This window comes from Periplaneta americana, chromosome 14, assembly GCF_040183065.1.
Source record: "Periplaneta americana isolate PAMFEO1 chromosome 14, P.americana_PAMFEO1_priV1, whole genome shotgun sequence".
Classification (NCBI taxonomy): Eukaryota; Metazoa; Arthropoda; class Insecta; order Blattodea; family Blattidae; genus Periplaneta; species Periplaneta americana.
Window position 1 is genome coordinate 117,905,538 of NC_091130.1, and position 17,728 is coordinate 117,923,265.

Here is a 17,728-nt window from a genome sequence, read left to right on the forward strand (position 1 = left end):
GTCTTTCAACGGATGATGATCCACATTCAGGAAGACCCCGATCGGCAAGAACGGAAGAAATGATAGCTCAAGATGCACAAGAAAACAGACGAGACCGCAGACAGTCAATAGATGATGTGGCTACTTTGTTAGGCATTTCGCATGGTTCTCCACAATGATTTGAAGGGCAGGGCATAGTTGCGCCCCACGGTCAGATGAGATGCAACAGATAAAAAAGGGTCCCTGTTTTGTGGGCATAGTTGCGCCCCGTTCCCATCAGGTAGAGAAAGGAGCATGGCATAGTTGCGCCCCGATGAAATAGGTAGAGAAAAAGACACTGCGGAAACTCGAGTCTCATAATCAACCAATCTTATTGATTTCTTATTCGATTTAATATTTATTAAAATGAACACAATGAAGTTGGCAGTACTTTATTAACTGTTTTTCTACTTTTATGCATTGATTATCAATAGCCTACTATTGAAATGACACCATGAAGTTGGCAGTACTTTATTAACTGACATAATTATTCAAATAAGTGAGCCGTTGGAATATGGGGCCTTAGCAGTCTTGACATTTTATTAGTGATTTTCACACCGTCTGTGGCGTATAGTGAGGTTAATTTAAAATAAATGTTAAGTTTAGTGAAAAGGGTAAAGAGTTAATAATTCGCAATGGTTCTAAGTTTCAATTTTCGAAACCCTGTACCGTAGGGTTAAGATATCGATGTACAAACAAAAAATGCAGTTCATTTATTATGTGTGATCAATAAAAAAGTGTTATTTTAAATAGAAAAATTGATCATATGCTAGGCCTACCTGATTTTAATGCAGCTATCACTGTAATATTTTTAAGTAATTCATTTATTTCATGACAATCACTTTCGTGTGTACTATGCCCATCGGGACGCAACTATGCCATATCCATTCTGCTACCTGATTTCTTCGGGGCGCAACTATGCCATGTCCCTTCTGCTACCTGATTTCTTCGGGGCGCAACTATGCCATGCCTAGGTCTCCCAATTGACGGCGGGGCGCAACTATGCCATACCGGATTTGAAAATGCAACGTGTGTGTGAGCACGTTGTTCCAAGAAGCCTAACAGATGAGCAGCGGGAACAGCGGCAACTGGTTAGTGGAGACCTGACTGACAGGGTATGAACCTAAGGCGGGGATATGTAGGGGTCCGTTGAGTGAGTGGGTGAGGGGTCTCATGCAGCTGGTGGGCTGGTACACCTCATTATCATCATCCCATAATTCGAGGTGCATAATAAGCCACTGTTGAGCTGACGTGCTGAAGGGTCGTCCTTAACCCGCCCCTAGCCACTCAATACTACTAAGGTCGTTTTAATTAAATGTGAAAGCGATGGACTGAGGATTTCAAAGCGAAATAGAACAAGTGTTTTCCTATCTTCTAGTCACCTGACGTTCGCAACATCAACATTTTTCTTTGCTTTTTCAGGCATTAAATGAACCATGTGACCTGATTAAGATCCGTACAACGAGATATAGGTATTGTGCCTAATGGAATCTGGTAAATAATTCTAAGTATGTATACTCTATTTTATTTCAAGAAGTGCAGTTCGGTGGCTCCTTTGAACACCCACTTACAGATTTATGACTTCCTACACAAAGACCTCTGACAATTACATTCTGTCCCCTCGTTCCAATATTGCACAGTTACCACAATCGTGGTAACCCTCGAAATGAGACAGTGAGACTGACGGGATTCTTGGAATTCGAAAAAGATGCAGCAACTCTGCCTCCACGTGCATTTGACGGGAGCCTGTCAATTCTTCTGAACGAAGGTTGTGATTGGTTACTGACAGGAGAAGACAAGATATCCGTCACAGGTAGGAAGACATTTATTTATGACAACCAATTAGTGGGGGACAGTAGAAGGTCTGTCGGCAAAGTCCTTTCTATGAATCTGCACTCCATGAAATAAAATACAGTATACCTAGGTAAATAAAGGGAAATATCGGGAACAAATGAATAATAAATAAATAAATGATAACTGTGCTTGTATAAATGACTGAATGAATCGATTAATAAATGAATCAATAAATGAATTAATGAACGAATGAATGAATAAATAAGTGATTATATAAATGAATAAACAAACATACAAATAAATTTGGGGGGGGAGTGCCCGATTGCCATTCGGTCACCCATAACGTCGACTATCACTTAAGATTCTACCATAAATATCAGTTTTATCTCTTTAGTGTTTTTAACATTATTATTTATAGTGAACTTTCAGCAGGTATTAAAAAATGGTTGCCACATAAAGCATCCAGAAATCAAAAGACACGAAAAATTAGGCAAACAATAAGTGAAGCAATTTCTGGAAATTCTCAAAGAAATTAAAGGGTTCAGATCCATAGTGGGCCAAGCGCCATTTATTAAAGACGGAGAAAGCAAGGGTTAAAGTGAAGTGAATACCATATTTTAATGAAGATTGACATATCATTTAGTTTTAATGTGTATACTTTATATTATTTGTTATATGTTTCCATTGAATTATGGTAAAAACTTCATTTTAACCCATGTTTTCTACGGTTTTAGTAAATGGCGTTTAGCCCACTATGGTTCTGAACCCTTCAATTATGCCCATATACCCATAGAAGTTACACAGAAACATGGATTAGTTTTTTTTTAACTACACATAAACGAAACGCATGCGCACAACACACACATCCAAGTCAGTACTCTAAAATAAACTTACCAAGTTTAGAAAAGAACTCAAAAGCAGCTCTCAATCTACGCTTGTAGTTTTCAATTGAATTTGAACCATCATCCCATGTCCTATGAAAGGTTGGCTGGCCATACAAGTCTGTCCCTGTATTCAGGAAGATAAATTCATTTTTAAAATTTTTAAATACTATTTTCCATGTAAAGTTTCACTGTAAATTAAAAACCTGAGATACTCAAGGCTAATAAAGACATTTCTTTGAAGAAGAAATAAATTATTTCGATAGAAAGGAATGGTTCAAACAAATACAATTGTATTGAAACATAAACCTTAACTCTACCAAATCTATGTGTCCTCGGTAAACTATTGATTACCATGTTTGCTTTAGGAGCTGAAGAACTTGAGTTCTACCCCGAACAACAACTTAACAGTACGTTAACACAAATTGAACATAATTAATATAAATTGAGATAAACCTAATAATTTTCTTAAGGTACGTTTACATCAAGGAGCAATGTGCAACTTGCAGGATGCCTCATATTTTCCTTGCCTATATAGCTACATATTCCATTAATCAGACTTAAGATGCATACAAACAATTGTTCTTCCTCTGACACATATCGACAAGTGAGATGTACTGCCTGATAATAGATAATAAATATCAGCCAGAACCTCAATCGGAGGTAACATGATATTATGACCCTATAAACAATATGAATATTAAGTTAAAATATTCATCTTAAAAATATTTTCATATAACTTACCCATATAGCAAAAGGCATGCGAAAAGGACACAGATGGCCGAAGCCATTCCTCCATTGTTCTACCATGTATACGCTCAGATGCATTATAATAACGAAAACACAGTGTGTCTTCTGGACCAGCATCTGGACGGTAGTCTACACGACTCATTCCTAACAAAAGAAACAAAACAATAACAGTATATCATTAATAAATTATTACAGTACCATGTAGACTAAGTTATTGTAGAAAACGCAGCATAGAATATTAATTAAGGAGCCTTAAGTAGTATGAATATTAATTAGGTTAAGCATGTGCATGTTGTCCAAGACATGTCTATAATTAAGTAGCACAGAGAGATAAACAATTGCAATTTTCACTAATAAACAAATAAGTACCTGTATTCACGATATCTCAAACAAACATTGATGTCAATGCCAATATCGAGACATGCTCTTAATTTCAAATTATTGAAATTTGAGTTTAATAGATAGAAATATAACAAATATTCTATGCCATTTACGACACATTTTCTTATTAAGAATTTTAATGGTAACTAATAAAATTGATATTTCAAGTAATGTCCTGTAAAATAAATTATGCGCACTCAATTGTGATAATTTGATCGCAATTAATTATATTTTCATTTGAGGTGGAAAAAGTAATCTGAACCGGACACGATTTTAACTTTAAATGAAAGTCTACCATATTCTACGAGTAAATCAATGGTGGCGAAAATGAAACACTCTCCTATTCATTCGAACGCAACCCGTGAAGCAGCAGAGTGAGGTAGTCAAGGAGGGAAGGAGATGAAAGGCTACAGCAAAAACGTTCTCTGTCAGTGGAGGATTTCTAAATTTTTTGTAAATATAATACGCATATTGGAAATTATCCAATGTCTAGAACTGTTCGCAGCTGTTCTCTAAAACAACTCAAATAATAACAATAATTTTTTACATATTTTATTAGTATTTCACATATTACAATAATATTAAACTCTCGTTTTTTTAAAGCAGAAAAATAGTCTTTTGTCCACTAATAGCGTTGCCTTTAATCTACAGACTAGATGCCACTCGCTTCCGTATCTCAAGTCACATTGACGTACAGACCGATTATTTAGTCCTGACAGCTCAGCGACGCGAAAGATGGGCAGTAATAGGAGTAGTGGGGAGATCCGGAATAGAGATAAGGGCGAGCAGTCAGTAAAGGAATGCAGTACAGCTTAATTGTACTAGAAACATACCGCTCTACCACACGCATGACATCCGATCGCTTCGAAGACAAGCGAGTGACTAACCCAAACACCCCTTGGACTCGCCTGACTCAGGCGCACATCTCCGGCGACTGTCAGGACTAAATAATCGTACTGTAATCGGTCTTGACTTATTCAGCGGGCCCGCGTCGAGATTGCTAAAGACGGCCATTTTCTCCGCGCTCCTAACGCATCTGGTCCGACCGGTTTGTATAGATAGGCTATTGTTAAGAAGCGATATCTGTCCTTTTGCCTATTATAAATAAATCATTAACATAGCTCTTATAGCCTAGTTTCCGTGGAGTAAGCACTTTTTGGAACATCCGAAACTCTGTACGTAGGCCTACGTGGGAAGGACGTAGGCCTACAGTCCATGAACAATAGGGTTGTGATTGACATTACCTATTACCTCGTGGCACCAGAGCACAGTGTTATCATACCTCCTTTTACTCGCTGTCGGCCTCCAATTGCGCAGCATCTAAATTCTTTTCTTTATCACTAGACCTAATCACTTTTCACTGTCTTCGGATAACTGCTGAGATAGTTGGATGATATGAGTATGAAAACTTAACGTAGGGGCTATTCCTTCTCAAATCGACCGAAATAGAGAGAAAATTGACCTTGCAATTTTTAAATACAATGAAACTTTTTCTGTCCGTAGACAACTGTGATATAATGCTTTGTGCAAAGTTTGAGGCATCAGAACTTAATACTTTTTAAATTAATAATATTTAAATTTATCGTATTTTCATAAAATCAGCAACTTTAAACTGTTGTGGCTCCGAAACCCTTTCACCTAATGATCAAAATCATGGTTTATTTTGAATGCTGAGAAGTTAAAGTTTATATTGACATGTAAACAGTTTTTCTTACTTTTTATGGAAATGGAGAAATTTAGATTTTTCTTCATTAAGACGCCTTTGGCCACGAAAAAATATTTTAAAATATATAGTTAGATTCCGCATTGAAAGTACAAATAAACTCATATTTTTTACTGGTGCACCGTTGATAAGAAAGTATTGAAAATATCAAATAAAGAAAATAAATAGTACGCGCGTGAACTAACCAGCTGACTGTGAGACGGGAGGTAGTCGAGACAAGCAAGGCCAGGAGACAAACACGTGATGTGTCGTCTAGCAGTCATGGCTGGGCTAGCTTTATCACAAGTTTTCATAAACACAGGCGTAAAATGACTCCCAATGCTCTCTTATCTTCAGCTCTCGGCCAGTGCGTGCGGTACTGCGCCGTTCAAGTCTAGGCGTGTGAAAATAATTTATTTAATATCTTCTAAACTTACTGCCAAGCCACTAAGCAAACAATGCCGAATCCCTCTTAATAATGCAAGATTTTTTCTCAATATTTTTTTTACATTTTTACAAATGGCCAAAAAGCCTAAAAGCAAGTAAAATCAGATTATCTGTCTCTCTATGTACAATAAAAATAAGGATTACTTCTTAACATAACCTACCAAATGTCAGCTTCAAAATAAGCTCTCGTTCAATGTTCTGCAGTAAATGGTTCCAGAGTTCTGAGCGCTGAAAGAGGCTTGTTTTCATAAAATACGCTAAATTTGTCGCTCAATAATACGAAAACAGTTTGACTTTCGATAATATATTTTTGAAAATGCACTCCCCTCAGCACCTTGTATAAGTAGGGAAAAAAATAGAGTATAAAAAATGCGAGGTTCTTTACTGATCGATTTCATATGCAATAGCCCATAGGCCTATTACGTTGCTGAACTGTGACCAAAACAGAGCACAATTCACTGCGTTTGGACGATCTGATATTACCTATGAACTGTGACAAGCTGAGTGCTTGATCCCTTGCGTCATCTCTGGGCCATGAATTGTGATTTAATGAAGTGACATAGAGCCTCCACAGGTTCGCTCACGTAGTATCAATCATGACCTTATTTCTCATGAACTGTAGTCGTAACACTTGTCCGAGCGTAACTGCGCATGTGTTCTCTGATTCCGAGTTTTACAAGCGGCGTGACCGAAGTCCGTACACGGCAACACAGCACTGCTCCTACTAGATACCAGAGCTCTACACAGACTCGGGTCAAACCCGCGAGCCTGGTTCGGTTTGAAATTCATCTATGCTGTCGGGTTCGGGCCTTAAAGAAACACAATAGTAATATGCGTTACAAGAGCGGTATGTTGAAGTTTTCATGTTCGAGGAAAAGTTTGAAAAAGCGAAACGTAGTTGAGCTTTTTTAATTTCCGAGAATTGAAAGAAAACATACCGCTCGTGTATCGTACATTATTTTGTGTGAAGATCGTTTATTACATACCTGAAAGAGGAATTTCTAATTATTGGCAATGAAATCTCCATCTTGGTTTCTGTTCAATGACGGCAAATTTCCAAAACAAAAATAGACTATCTATCTTCAACACTGTTGCTTTAAAATGTTTTCTGTGTTTACTATACTCCAGCAGGCCGTGATATACGTCTGTCTTTTTTTTCCCCCAGTCTATGATGAGTCTGGAATCTTGTTGATTTTTTCACGACTTCCTTAATGTTACTTGCATCACGAATGCAGTAACTTTAGTGGAGTTGTAGAGTTTACTTAATTTTTGCAAATATTTAAAAACAATAATTAACAGTGCAATTTAGGTGAAATTGCAGTAGTAAGTTTCCAATTTATAATTATTACTATATTGAACGTATCTAAAAATAATATGTTAAAAGCCTAAAGCAATAAAATCAATATGTTACTTCAGCGGTAAGAAGAGGGAAATTGTTATGTGTGTTAGGTTGGGAATACTGAATGTGGAATTTTAGACTTTCCGGGGATTGGTTTTGTGCGGAAACCAAGCAAATACGCACGATCTCGCACAAATCATTTTTCCCCTCGAATTATATAGCCTATAGGCGTACTGATTAAAAATAATACGAAGATTTTAATGCATGCACGATTATGTAGATGTCTACCCGACATCCATCCAGAAGAGTACGTAGACTACCAATATCGTAAGTTATTGTTTATACTTTTTTTTTAAGATGGAACATGACAGTTAAGCGGCCGAGCTTGGAACTACAGTGCTATGTTGCCAATATGGACTACCACACTGCCAGCTGATGGAAGCTAGCAATTGACGTTAAGATGGCTGACGTTAAAACATTCATTGATAATTGACGCAAAGGTAAGAAAACAATACAAAAATCGACAGAGATCAAAGACGAAATGTACCAATGCTAACATTCTGTGCACAATAATGTCGCCAAGAGAGCTATTAAGCACTCGCCACATGAGAACGGTAAGTTTGTTACCATAGCAACAGGCCTACCACGCTATGTGACATTCAGCTGTTTTTCCGATCGCAACGCTCCTGTCATGTCCCATCTTTCAAAAAAACAAGTATAGAGCTCTGCACTGGCTCGGTTCAAACCCGCGAGCCTGGCTTGGGTTGAAATTCATCTATGCTGTCGGGTTCGGGCCTTAAAGAAATACAAATCATTTTCCCCGCGAATTATATAGCCTATAGGCCTACTGATTAAAAATAATACGAAGATTTTAATGCATGCACGATTAGATGTCTACCCGACATCCATCCAGAAGAATAGCCTACGTAGACTACCAATATCGTAAGTTATTGTTTATACGGTACTTCTCTTTTTGAAAGATGGGAAATGACAGTTAAGCGGCCGAGTTTGGAACTACAGTGCTACGTTGCCAATATGGACTACCACACTGCCAGCTGATGGAAGCTAGCAATTGCAAAGACGTTTTATAGTTTAACCAGCAATTGACGTTAAGATGGCTGACGTTAAAACATTCATTGACAATTGATGCAAAGGTAAGAAAACAATACAAAAATCGACAGGGATCAAAGACGAAATGTACCAATGCTAACATTCTGTGCACAATAAATGTCGCCAAGAGAGCTATTAAGCACTCGCCACGTGGGAACGCTAAGTTTGGCAACTCAATCGTTGTTACCATAGCAACAGGCCAAAGAGTTTGTAATACGAACTCTTTGCGACAGGCCTACCACGCTATGTGACATTCAGCTGTTTTTCCGATCGCAACGTTCCTGTCATGTCCCATCTTTCAAAAAAACGAGTATAGTAATCAGGCATACCCAAACGTAGCCCGCCGGCCGGGCTTGCGCTACACTGCGCGCATTTCTGTAGCACGCGTTCCGGCCAACGAGTTAGAAAGAGATTCTTCTAGCTCGCTGGTTCCGGCTGATGTATCCCTTCATTTTCACCCAGTCTTCAACTGCTCAGGTAGCTTGCCCAGTTCTTCAAGGGGTATACAGACTGCGTTACAGATGGCTCTTCGAATATACGCAGTAGTCATTAATTTTGTGGACTGCGCCTGGAGTGTAGGCGAAAAGTAGAATCCAGGTGTCGTACCAGTTGCCACGCAACACGGCGTTCACTATCCTCCCTCAAAATAATCGCCGTTGCCGCTATGCACGTCTGCTAATGTTTGGTACACTTGCTGCTGGAAGCATTCCTCAAACAAATTGGCAGGAAAGTCCCATACGGCTTCTCTTGTGGCAGTCATGACTTCCTCGGCCGAATGAAATTTACGCCCACATAGCTTTTAATTTCAAACGGGGAAAGAAGAAGAAATCGCATGGTGCGAGATCAGGTGAATACGGAGGATGTGGCAGAACGATGACCTGTTACTTTAAGGGGAGAGGATGGTATTTTTTAAAACTATTTTCCTATTTGGTGTAAAATATTAATTTTTTTATGTAGAGAGCTCATATCTGTGGCAACTCAACCAAATAAAAATATTTAAAAAAATATTTGGGGGCCCAAATTTGAAAAAAAAGATATACCAATGCAGGATATATCTAAACCGATATATCTAAACCGTTTTTAAAGATAGATTCAAACAGTTTTTTTTGCAATTTATTTGCGAAAGCATGTTCTGCAAACTATCTGTAACAGAATTTTGATATTAGTCCCTACGGTTGTAAAATAAACAATTAAAATTTAATAACACTACCTTTCTTGCAAACAAACGGACGTATTTTTAAAATGAAATCAATTAACAAAATTCTGTTACAGAGAAAAGTTTTTTAATAGTCTAAAGAATGTGTGTTCTAAATTTCATCCATGTATCTTTTAATAGTTCAGAAATTATATCCATTTTTGTCTGGCAATGTAGCAAAAAAAAAATTAAGTTACTGGAAACCGATAAAAGAAGGCGTGTGATTTAAAAATCCATAGCGCAGGAAGTTTAAAAATGACGTCTCAACATCCGATAAGGGCACAAATACCCACAAAATGTTATGCAATGCATTCCACACATATCAAAGGGTATTTTAAGATTTTTTTTTAAATTTAATTTACTGGAAACAACAATAAAAAATATCCATAACGCAGGAAGTGTAAAAATGGCGACTCAACATCCGATAAGGGCACAAATACCCACAAAATATTATGCTATGCATTCCACACATATCACAGAATATTTTAAAGATTTTTTTTTGAAAATTTACTCATTTTTCACCAAAAAATACCATCCTCTCCCCTTAGAAGTTCTTCTTGGACAAACAGAGTGCTGTGCAGGGTGTTGTGGTGTAGCAACAGCCAATTCTTCTTACTCCAAAGCTCAGAACGCTTACGAGGAATTGAATCGCGTAGACGGCGAAAGATCTCTTTGTAGCGGGTCTTGTTTACAGTTACTCCGTCTGGTATGAATTTCATGTAAACTATTCCCAATGAGTTAAAGAACAGTTCAAGCATCACCTTGCCTTTAACCTGTCTTGTCGCGGGTTTTTTCGTCATGGCGATAATCCCGATTTCCAGATGGCGATTGTCGCTTCAGTTGCGGATCGTAAAGAAAACACCATGTTTCGTCTCCTGTTATGATCCGGTTGAGAAACTTCGGATCATCGTCAGCACTACCGATGAGGTCACCGCAAATCGTCATGCGATCGTCACGTGGTCTTGCGTCAGGACGCGTGGCACACTGTGTTGGGTACCACGCGACATGTTCAGGTCATCAGACAGAATCTTGTGGCACGTACCATGGCTGGTCCCTGCTGGTGTTGCGAGATCGTCTACCGATTGGGAGCGGTTGGCACTTACCAACATTGCAACTTCTTCGATCTTGCGTTCAGTTTGGACCGTTTGTGGCCGACTACATCCTCCTCGTCATCCTCCAAGTTGTTTCTCCCCTTTGGAAAACGTTGATGACACTTAAACACAGCAATACGGCCCAAGGCGTCGTCATTGCTTCATCATCTGAAACGTTTCGGTAGTGGATTTACCTGATTTTTGGTAGAACTTGATGTTGGCCGTTGCTCAACTGCGACATTTTCGAGTTCTGAAGCGCACATTAAAATCAACTTCACAACAGAGACCGTCCACACTTTACGAGATGATCTCTGCGAGGGGGAATGGTCCTTGCGGGGTAAGAGACGAGGGTAAGGAAATGTACCATAACTCAGCGCGTCTGAAAGAGCAGGTAGATGAGGGGGTGGCATTGACTGGCTGGGACAAAGTTCAGTGACACTCGACCTGAAAACGTTGGTTTTGCAAACTATGCAAGCATTTTAGTTACTGTTGAGATTTTATTGTATGGTGTTGGTGATGTGAATATTGTTGATAACAAATGTAGTTTATATTAAAACATTCTTAAGTCAGATTTTAATTTCTTAATTTAACTTAAATATCGTGTCAGATTGGCTGCATTACGCGTTAATTAGGCAATTATCTTAAATTAGTAATTTAGTTAGACAATGAGTTATGAATTTTAGTCAGTGAAATATTTAGTTAAGTAGTTTTAAAGCGAAGTAGAGTTCTGTTTGATTTCAATAGTGTCAGATATCAGTTATCATAATGTTTACAAAGCGTAAAAATGGAAAAAACTATACATAGTGAAGCACGAAAAAGTACAGCGAATGTAATAAAGATGTGTGATGAAGAAGCAAGGCAGAAGAGATTATTGTGTCCTTTGATGAATGCTACAGAAAGGGCTGCTAAATACGCAGGTATTTATTTACTTTTTGTAATTCAATATTAATTTCATTTACAATGACTTAATAATATTCTCATAATGTCAACATTAAATTATTGAAACTTACAATAACTTCAGTTAACCATGGGCGTGACTTCGAGAGGGGAACAAATTTAAAACTTTAGTTAGCTCAAAAGTATACATGAAGTTTTAATATTTCATTTAAATAACATGCAGCATTATACTCGTAAAAATTTTAATTTCTATATATTAAAAAAAATCTTAATAAATTTTACGACGCTATGTCAACATCTCAGGTTATTTAGCGTCTGAATGAGATGAAGATGGTAATGCCAGTGAAATAAGTCCGGGTCCAGCACTGATAGTTACCCAGCATTTCTTCATATTGGGTTGAGGGAAAACCCCGGAAAAAACCTCAACCAGGTAACTTGCTCCGACCTGGATTCGAACCCGAGTCACCTGCTTTCGCGGCCAGTGCGCTAACCATTACTCCACAGGTATGGACTATGCAGTGCACGTTATTTTATTATTATTATTATTATTATTATTATTATTATTATTATTATTATTATTATTATTAGGCGGCCGGGTAGCTCAGTTGGTAGAGCAGCTAGCTACGGACCGGAAGGTCCGGGGTTCGATCCCAGGTGGTGACAGGATTTTTTTCAGAACGGCCCCGAGGTTCACTCAGCCTCCTATAAAATTGAGTACCGGGTCTTTCCCTGGGGTAAAAGGCGGTCAGAGCGTGGTGCCGACCACACCACCTCATTCTAGTGCCGAGGTCATGGAAAGCATGGGGCTCAACCTCCATGCCCCCCACGTGCCTTCATGGCATGTTACGGGGATACCTTTTATTATTATTATTATTATTATTATTATTATTATTATTATTATTATTATTAGTTACTATATTGTAAACTAGAAATATAATATTTACATTGACTGGTATGGTATAACACTGTCACTGAATAATTGCTTTCCGTAATTAACTTAATTATAGATATTAAATGTATAATATGTAGCCTGTATGAATTAATAATCCGGATACAACGTTAATGTTTTACTGAGGGATAGTGTTTTCACTGTAGTTAATAGCGAAAATTTAGAGTACACAAACCCGGTTCTGTCTCGATGTTTGGTTGTGAGAGTGGGGGAAAACCTTGCATTCCTTGCTCGGATCATCTCGTGAAATGTGGACAGTAGTTCTGCTTACACTGTCGCCACACAACTGCCTCGTGCCGGGACGAGAGAATAACTGACACGGCACCATACCGCGGTGACATATATCCGCTCTAGTGCACCACAGCGACAATATCTGCCCAGTCCACGAACATAATGACTATGGTATACAAACAAAATATAGACCTACAAAATTTAAGGGGAAATGGGTTTTAATGTTTCTCAGTTAGGAACATGGAGGTGATGCGCGTTGTTTGGTTTGTAAGAAACACCTCATAGGCAGGAAGAATAGTTGGAAACGCCACTACGACTTCCACCATGAAGCTCAATAGTAAATTGCCAAAGAGAACAGACGACACTGTTGCTAACAATTGTGAGCAAACGTATGTTTGTAATATTTTAATGTAAATATTTCGTTGTTTATACTTTTCTAATGACTTAGCTGTTCGTATAGAAATGCAGTATTACTAACTTGTATTGATTGATTGATTAATTCATTTAGTGTTCTGCCCAAAGGCAGGTCTTTCACTGCAAACCCAGCTTTCTCCAATCTTTCCTATTTTCTGCCTTCCTCTTTGTTTCCTCATATCCATATATCTTAATGTCGTCTAGCTATCATCTGATATCTTCTTCTACCCCGAACTCTCCTTCTGTTCACCATTCCTTTCAGTGTATCCTTCAGAAGGCAGTTTTATTGTACGGCATTTAGCATACTCAATTTAACCTACTGCAGTTTTTATAAGAGAACACTTTCAGTATTATATTATTAATTGATATATTATTAATTTTAAGATAAATTTCCATATAGTACCGGGACTCGAACCCGGGTCTCCTGATTGATACTCATATATCCATTGATATTGCGGAACAATTTCCATAGGATATTAACAATAACATTCATTTTCGTCGGCCTGAGTAGCCTAGTCGGTATAGCGCTGGCCTTTTGTGCTCGAAGTTGCGGGTTCGATCCCGGCCCAGGTCGATGGCATTTAAGTGTGCTTAAGGGGATGCGCTACTGAAAAGTGACAGTTTTTGAAGAAATTACATGTTTTTTTTTATTCTACTCTTCATATGCAAAATTCCAATGCTCCATTACCACAACCTGTGTTTCAGCTATAATATGCACTATAAAAAACATAGAAAACTCTTGTTTTAGATTCCCAAAAACGGTTTCCAAAATAAACGTGTTATTTTCAAATTTTATTTTTAAAAGAGTTATTTCTTTACTTAGATCATTGAAATTTTCCTGATTAATTCATAACCATGACCATAATATGCTGTTAAAATTTCAATACATTATCTCTTAAAATGTAGAAATTAGAAAATTCAGTAGTGCATCCCCTTAAATGCGACAAGCTCATGTCAGTAGATTTACTGGCATGTAAAAGAACTCCCGCGGGACAAAATTCTGGCACACCGGCGACGCTGATATAATCTCGGCAGTTGCGAGCGTCGTTAAATAAACCATAATTTAATTTCTTCACTTTCAGTGTTGCAATGAAGCCATAGTTACCTTAATTTGGTATATTAGTTGTTTTCTACTAATCTTCACTAAAATGGCGTGTAAATTGATGCGTACTTCTAGGTCCGGTTTCCAGTTGTCTTATGCAGGGAATTTGTATTAAGACAAAGAACTAACAATAATAACGGACGCACATTGGATGCAGGGAGGAGGATAAAGGATCCACATAGAAAGCATTAGGCCTACACCAGAGTAAATAGGCAGCTAAAGAATATTTCACTGAATTACCAAAAATACAAGCAAAATAACAGAATTCTAGATTACGGTATTTAAGTGCTTAAAGTCATAATTTTAATAATATATGAGTAATATACTACTGTGTTTGTATTTCGGACCATATTAAATCATTCTATGTCTGTTTGCTAAGGTATACCAAATTTATTAAATTCATTCTATTTCTCTTTGTTATTGTACACCAAATCTTTGTGAATGAACATGTAGTATGCCAAATATAAGATGTCTCACAATTTTGAGTATGTCAAATGTCCGTATGCCAAGTCACTTGAAATGGTACTAACACATTGTAATAATGCTATGCCATTTTCTTCACTTATGATTCAACACGTTTTCTAGCAAGTCTTTAAATTATTTATCAATTATCTCTAAAGTTATGTTAAATTAAACTACCTGGAAAGAATTCATTGCTATCTAAATTCTTGTTGATTTCCCGTGTAGTCTTCTGTCTTTTGTTGATTGCTTGACTGTAGAGAGACATGATGTTTTGAATACTGAACTCGTTAACTTTCTTGGCTTGTCTGAATGTAATGCAAGCTATCGTAGTTTACAACAAACAACACACATGAAAATCAACAGTGGAACGGAAGTTTCATATTACTTGTCTTTGTATTACATTATGTTTATGAAAGAATGGTATAAGGGATATAAGAACCACTAGGTTTACTGACACTGTCTGCATCGAATACACATTGCATGATTTTAATAAATAAACCGGTATTAAGAAGAATGGAAATCATGATCATAAACACTGAATGATATCTGTAGTTGGGCTATTTTTATTTCAATAAGTTACTGGCAACCAAAAATATTTCAAAGGTATTTTCTTCTAATTAAACAATAATATTACGGTACTGGTACTCTTAAAGTTAAGTAGGCTAAATGACCAGTAGATTGCAGAAATCACAACTGTAACACTAGAAATATTATGATTCATTGTCATGATATGATGTATGTATTAATGATTTTCTATAATACTATTTACAAAGAGATTCAATAATCCTCGGTGTTCTATTGTTTGCAATTGGATCCGAACTTTGGAAGTTCGAACTCAGCAAAGAATGATGAATTTTAAGAATGATAAAAACCCTTTGCATGGCTTTCTTTGAAAGAGAAGTAAAGCTGAAAATCCAGTGTCGTAGATTCGCGACACGCAAATGAATCCTGTTCCTGTTAGAGGGCTCTGGCAAAATTTTCCGATCATTTTTCGTCCACATCAAAAAGGGAGGTAGGGTAGCACAATATATCCGTAACACCAATGTTCTGACAGAAAATCAAGACTAAATTCAATCAACGCTTGTTAAAGGTCCCATTCTACCTATTCTATTTCATACTATCTATTCTACTCTATCTTTACAGTATATTTCATCTATTCTATTAGATCCATTGTATTTATGCTATTTATTCCAAAACTTTGTGGACTTGTTAAAGATCGTGCAGGACTGAATTAATTCCGCTTTACTTCCTTGATGAATTATTATTATTATTATTATTATCATCATTATCATTATATTATTATCGGATAACGAATATAAATTACAAATAGCAGCACATAAACTGAACAAAGTCATACAATATTATGGATGACAGTTTTAACTGAAAAAAAGACGGTATTTATAGTATTTTCAGTAAGAAGTAAAATAATTATTAATAATAAAATCAATGCGCAAACCAACTCATTTAACTATTTAGGATGTTTACTATCTTATGATAATGAAAAAGATATTCAAAATAAAGTCTCAAAGTTCCTAAAAATAACAGAACTCATAAATAATATTTTTAAATTTACAACATTTTCAAGAACTAGAACAAAAATTTATTACAACACTTTGGCACTTCTAATGTCAATGTAAGGCAGTGAGATATAGACTCTAAAAACATCTGATAAATCAAGAATTAGAGTGGCTGAAATGAAGTTCATGAGAAAAACTGTGCAATATACTGTTAAATAATAAGACTAATGAAGAAATTTTGAATGAACTAAAAGTTACATCAGTACTGGATAAAGTACAAAAATAACTGGTTTGAACACATCCAATGGATGCCATGAGATCGTTTCCCAAAGATAGATAATTTGTATAAACAAAAGCCGCCCTAAATAAGGGTTCGATAGATCGGCCTACTAATCAATTCATAAAGAATAATAAGTAAACAAAACAATTTTGTGACACTTGGAAAGGAAAAAAAAAAAAAAAAACATTAAGATAAGAAAACGTAGGAAATCATTTACAATAAAAATTTTGTTGGGTAAATGAATTGGTTGTAATGAAAAATTACCAACCTTGGGAAACAAGACATCAGGAATGACCACTGAAACAACTAAGACTGGGACGGATCAACCATTTGGTCCAAATCTGTGAAAAGTGTTATGATGATGATTATTGTTGTTTATGCATTAAAGATTCACAGATAGAAACCTAGCATCACTTTTACCTCATGTCAGAGGAAGAGTCCATCTAATATACAGCACCAGTACATTCTATCTATTATTACGGACTGGGACTGTCCTTGCATGGAGGCTGTTTCAGGTGGGCCTACTGTACTATCTGGAACAGAATGATCTGCATGCATTAAGGCCCCTCTGTGCCACAGATTTTCTGTGTGCCACTTCCAAACTCCCCTACAGCCTACATGATTCTTTTACCTTTCTGTGTAGGTCTCACCACGATCTCTCAATCCATCCTACAAGCTACCATGAGCCCAGGGGAGAGCCCACAGTACATAGCACTACCACCAGCAACTAACAACCACATATCAATGGAGTCAAAGTTCGGTGGCAGCCCACAGAAAACTCTACATCGGAGCAAGCCCGAAATAAAGGAAAGAAATGGAGATGATAATGATAAAAGGAAGTGTAATTATGATGGTGAAATCAGTGCGACATTCAATGCTGAGAGTTAACCAGCAATACAGTACTCATATACTGTGCTAAGAATGTGCAGCCCCATTTTTTACACATGGGCTACATGGGCCCAGGATGGCAAAACTGAGTAAATAAGTTTGAGCTGAAAATACATCTTTGATACTTTCCTACTGCATAGACACCTACTTTAGATAGCAGCACATGTTAAATTGTTGTTATATGCTAGTGCCACTTATTTTTACAGTTTGACTCCTAAATATATGAGACTTGCATAAGAAAGTTGGTTGGGGGGGGGGGGCAATTTTTTCTTGGGCCCAC

At 37.1% G+C, this 17,728-nt stretch overlaps 1 protein-coding gene across 1 annotated transcript in view; it reads right to left on the minus strand.

Annotated features, from left to right (window-relative positions):
• LOC138713700 (uncharacterized) overlaps positions 1–15,075 on the minus strand; it is a 34,941-nt gene extending 19,866 nt beyond the window's left edge. Inside the window, exons 1-3 of the mRNA XM_069845996.1 lie at positions 14,941–15,075; positions 3,438–3,587; positions 2,707–2,820 (exon numbers count right to left, since the gene is read on the minus strand). Coding sequence (XP_069702097.1) covers positions 2,707–2,820; positions 3,438–3,587; positions 14,941–15,028 — 352 coding nt within the window. The 5' untranslated portion in view covers positions 15,029–15,075. The remainder of the gene's footprint in view (positions 1–2,706; positions 2,821–3,437; positions 3,588–14,940) is intronic.
• Positions 15,076–17,728: the final 2,653 nt, after the last annotated feature.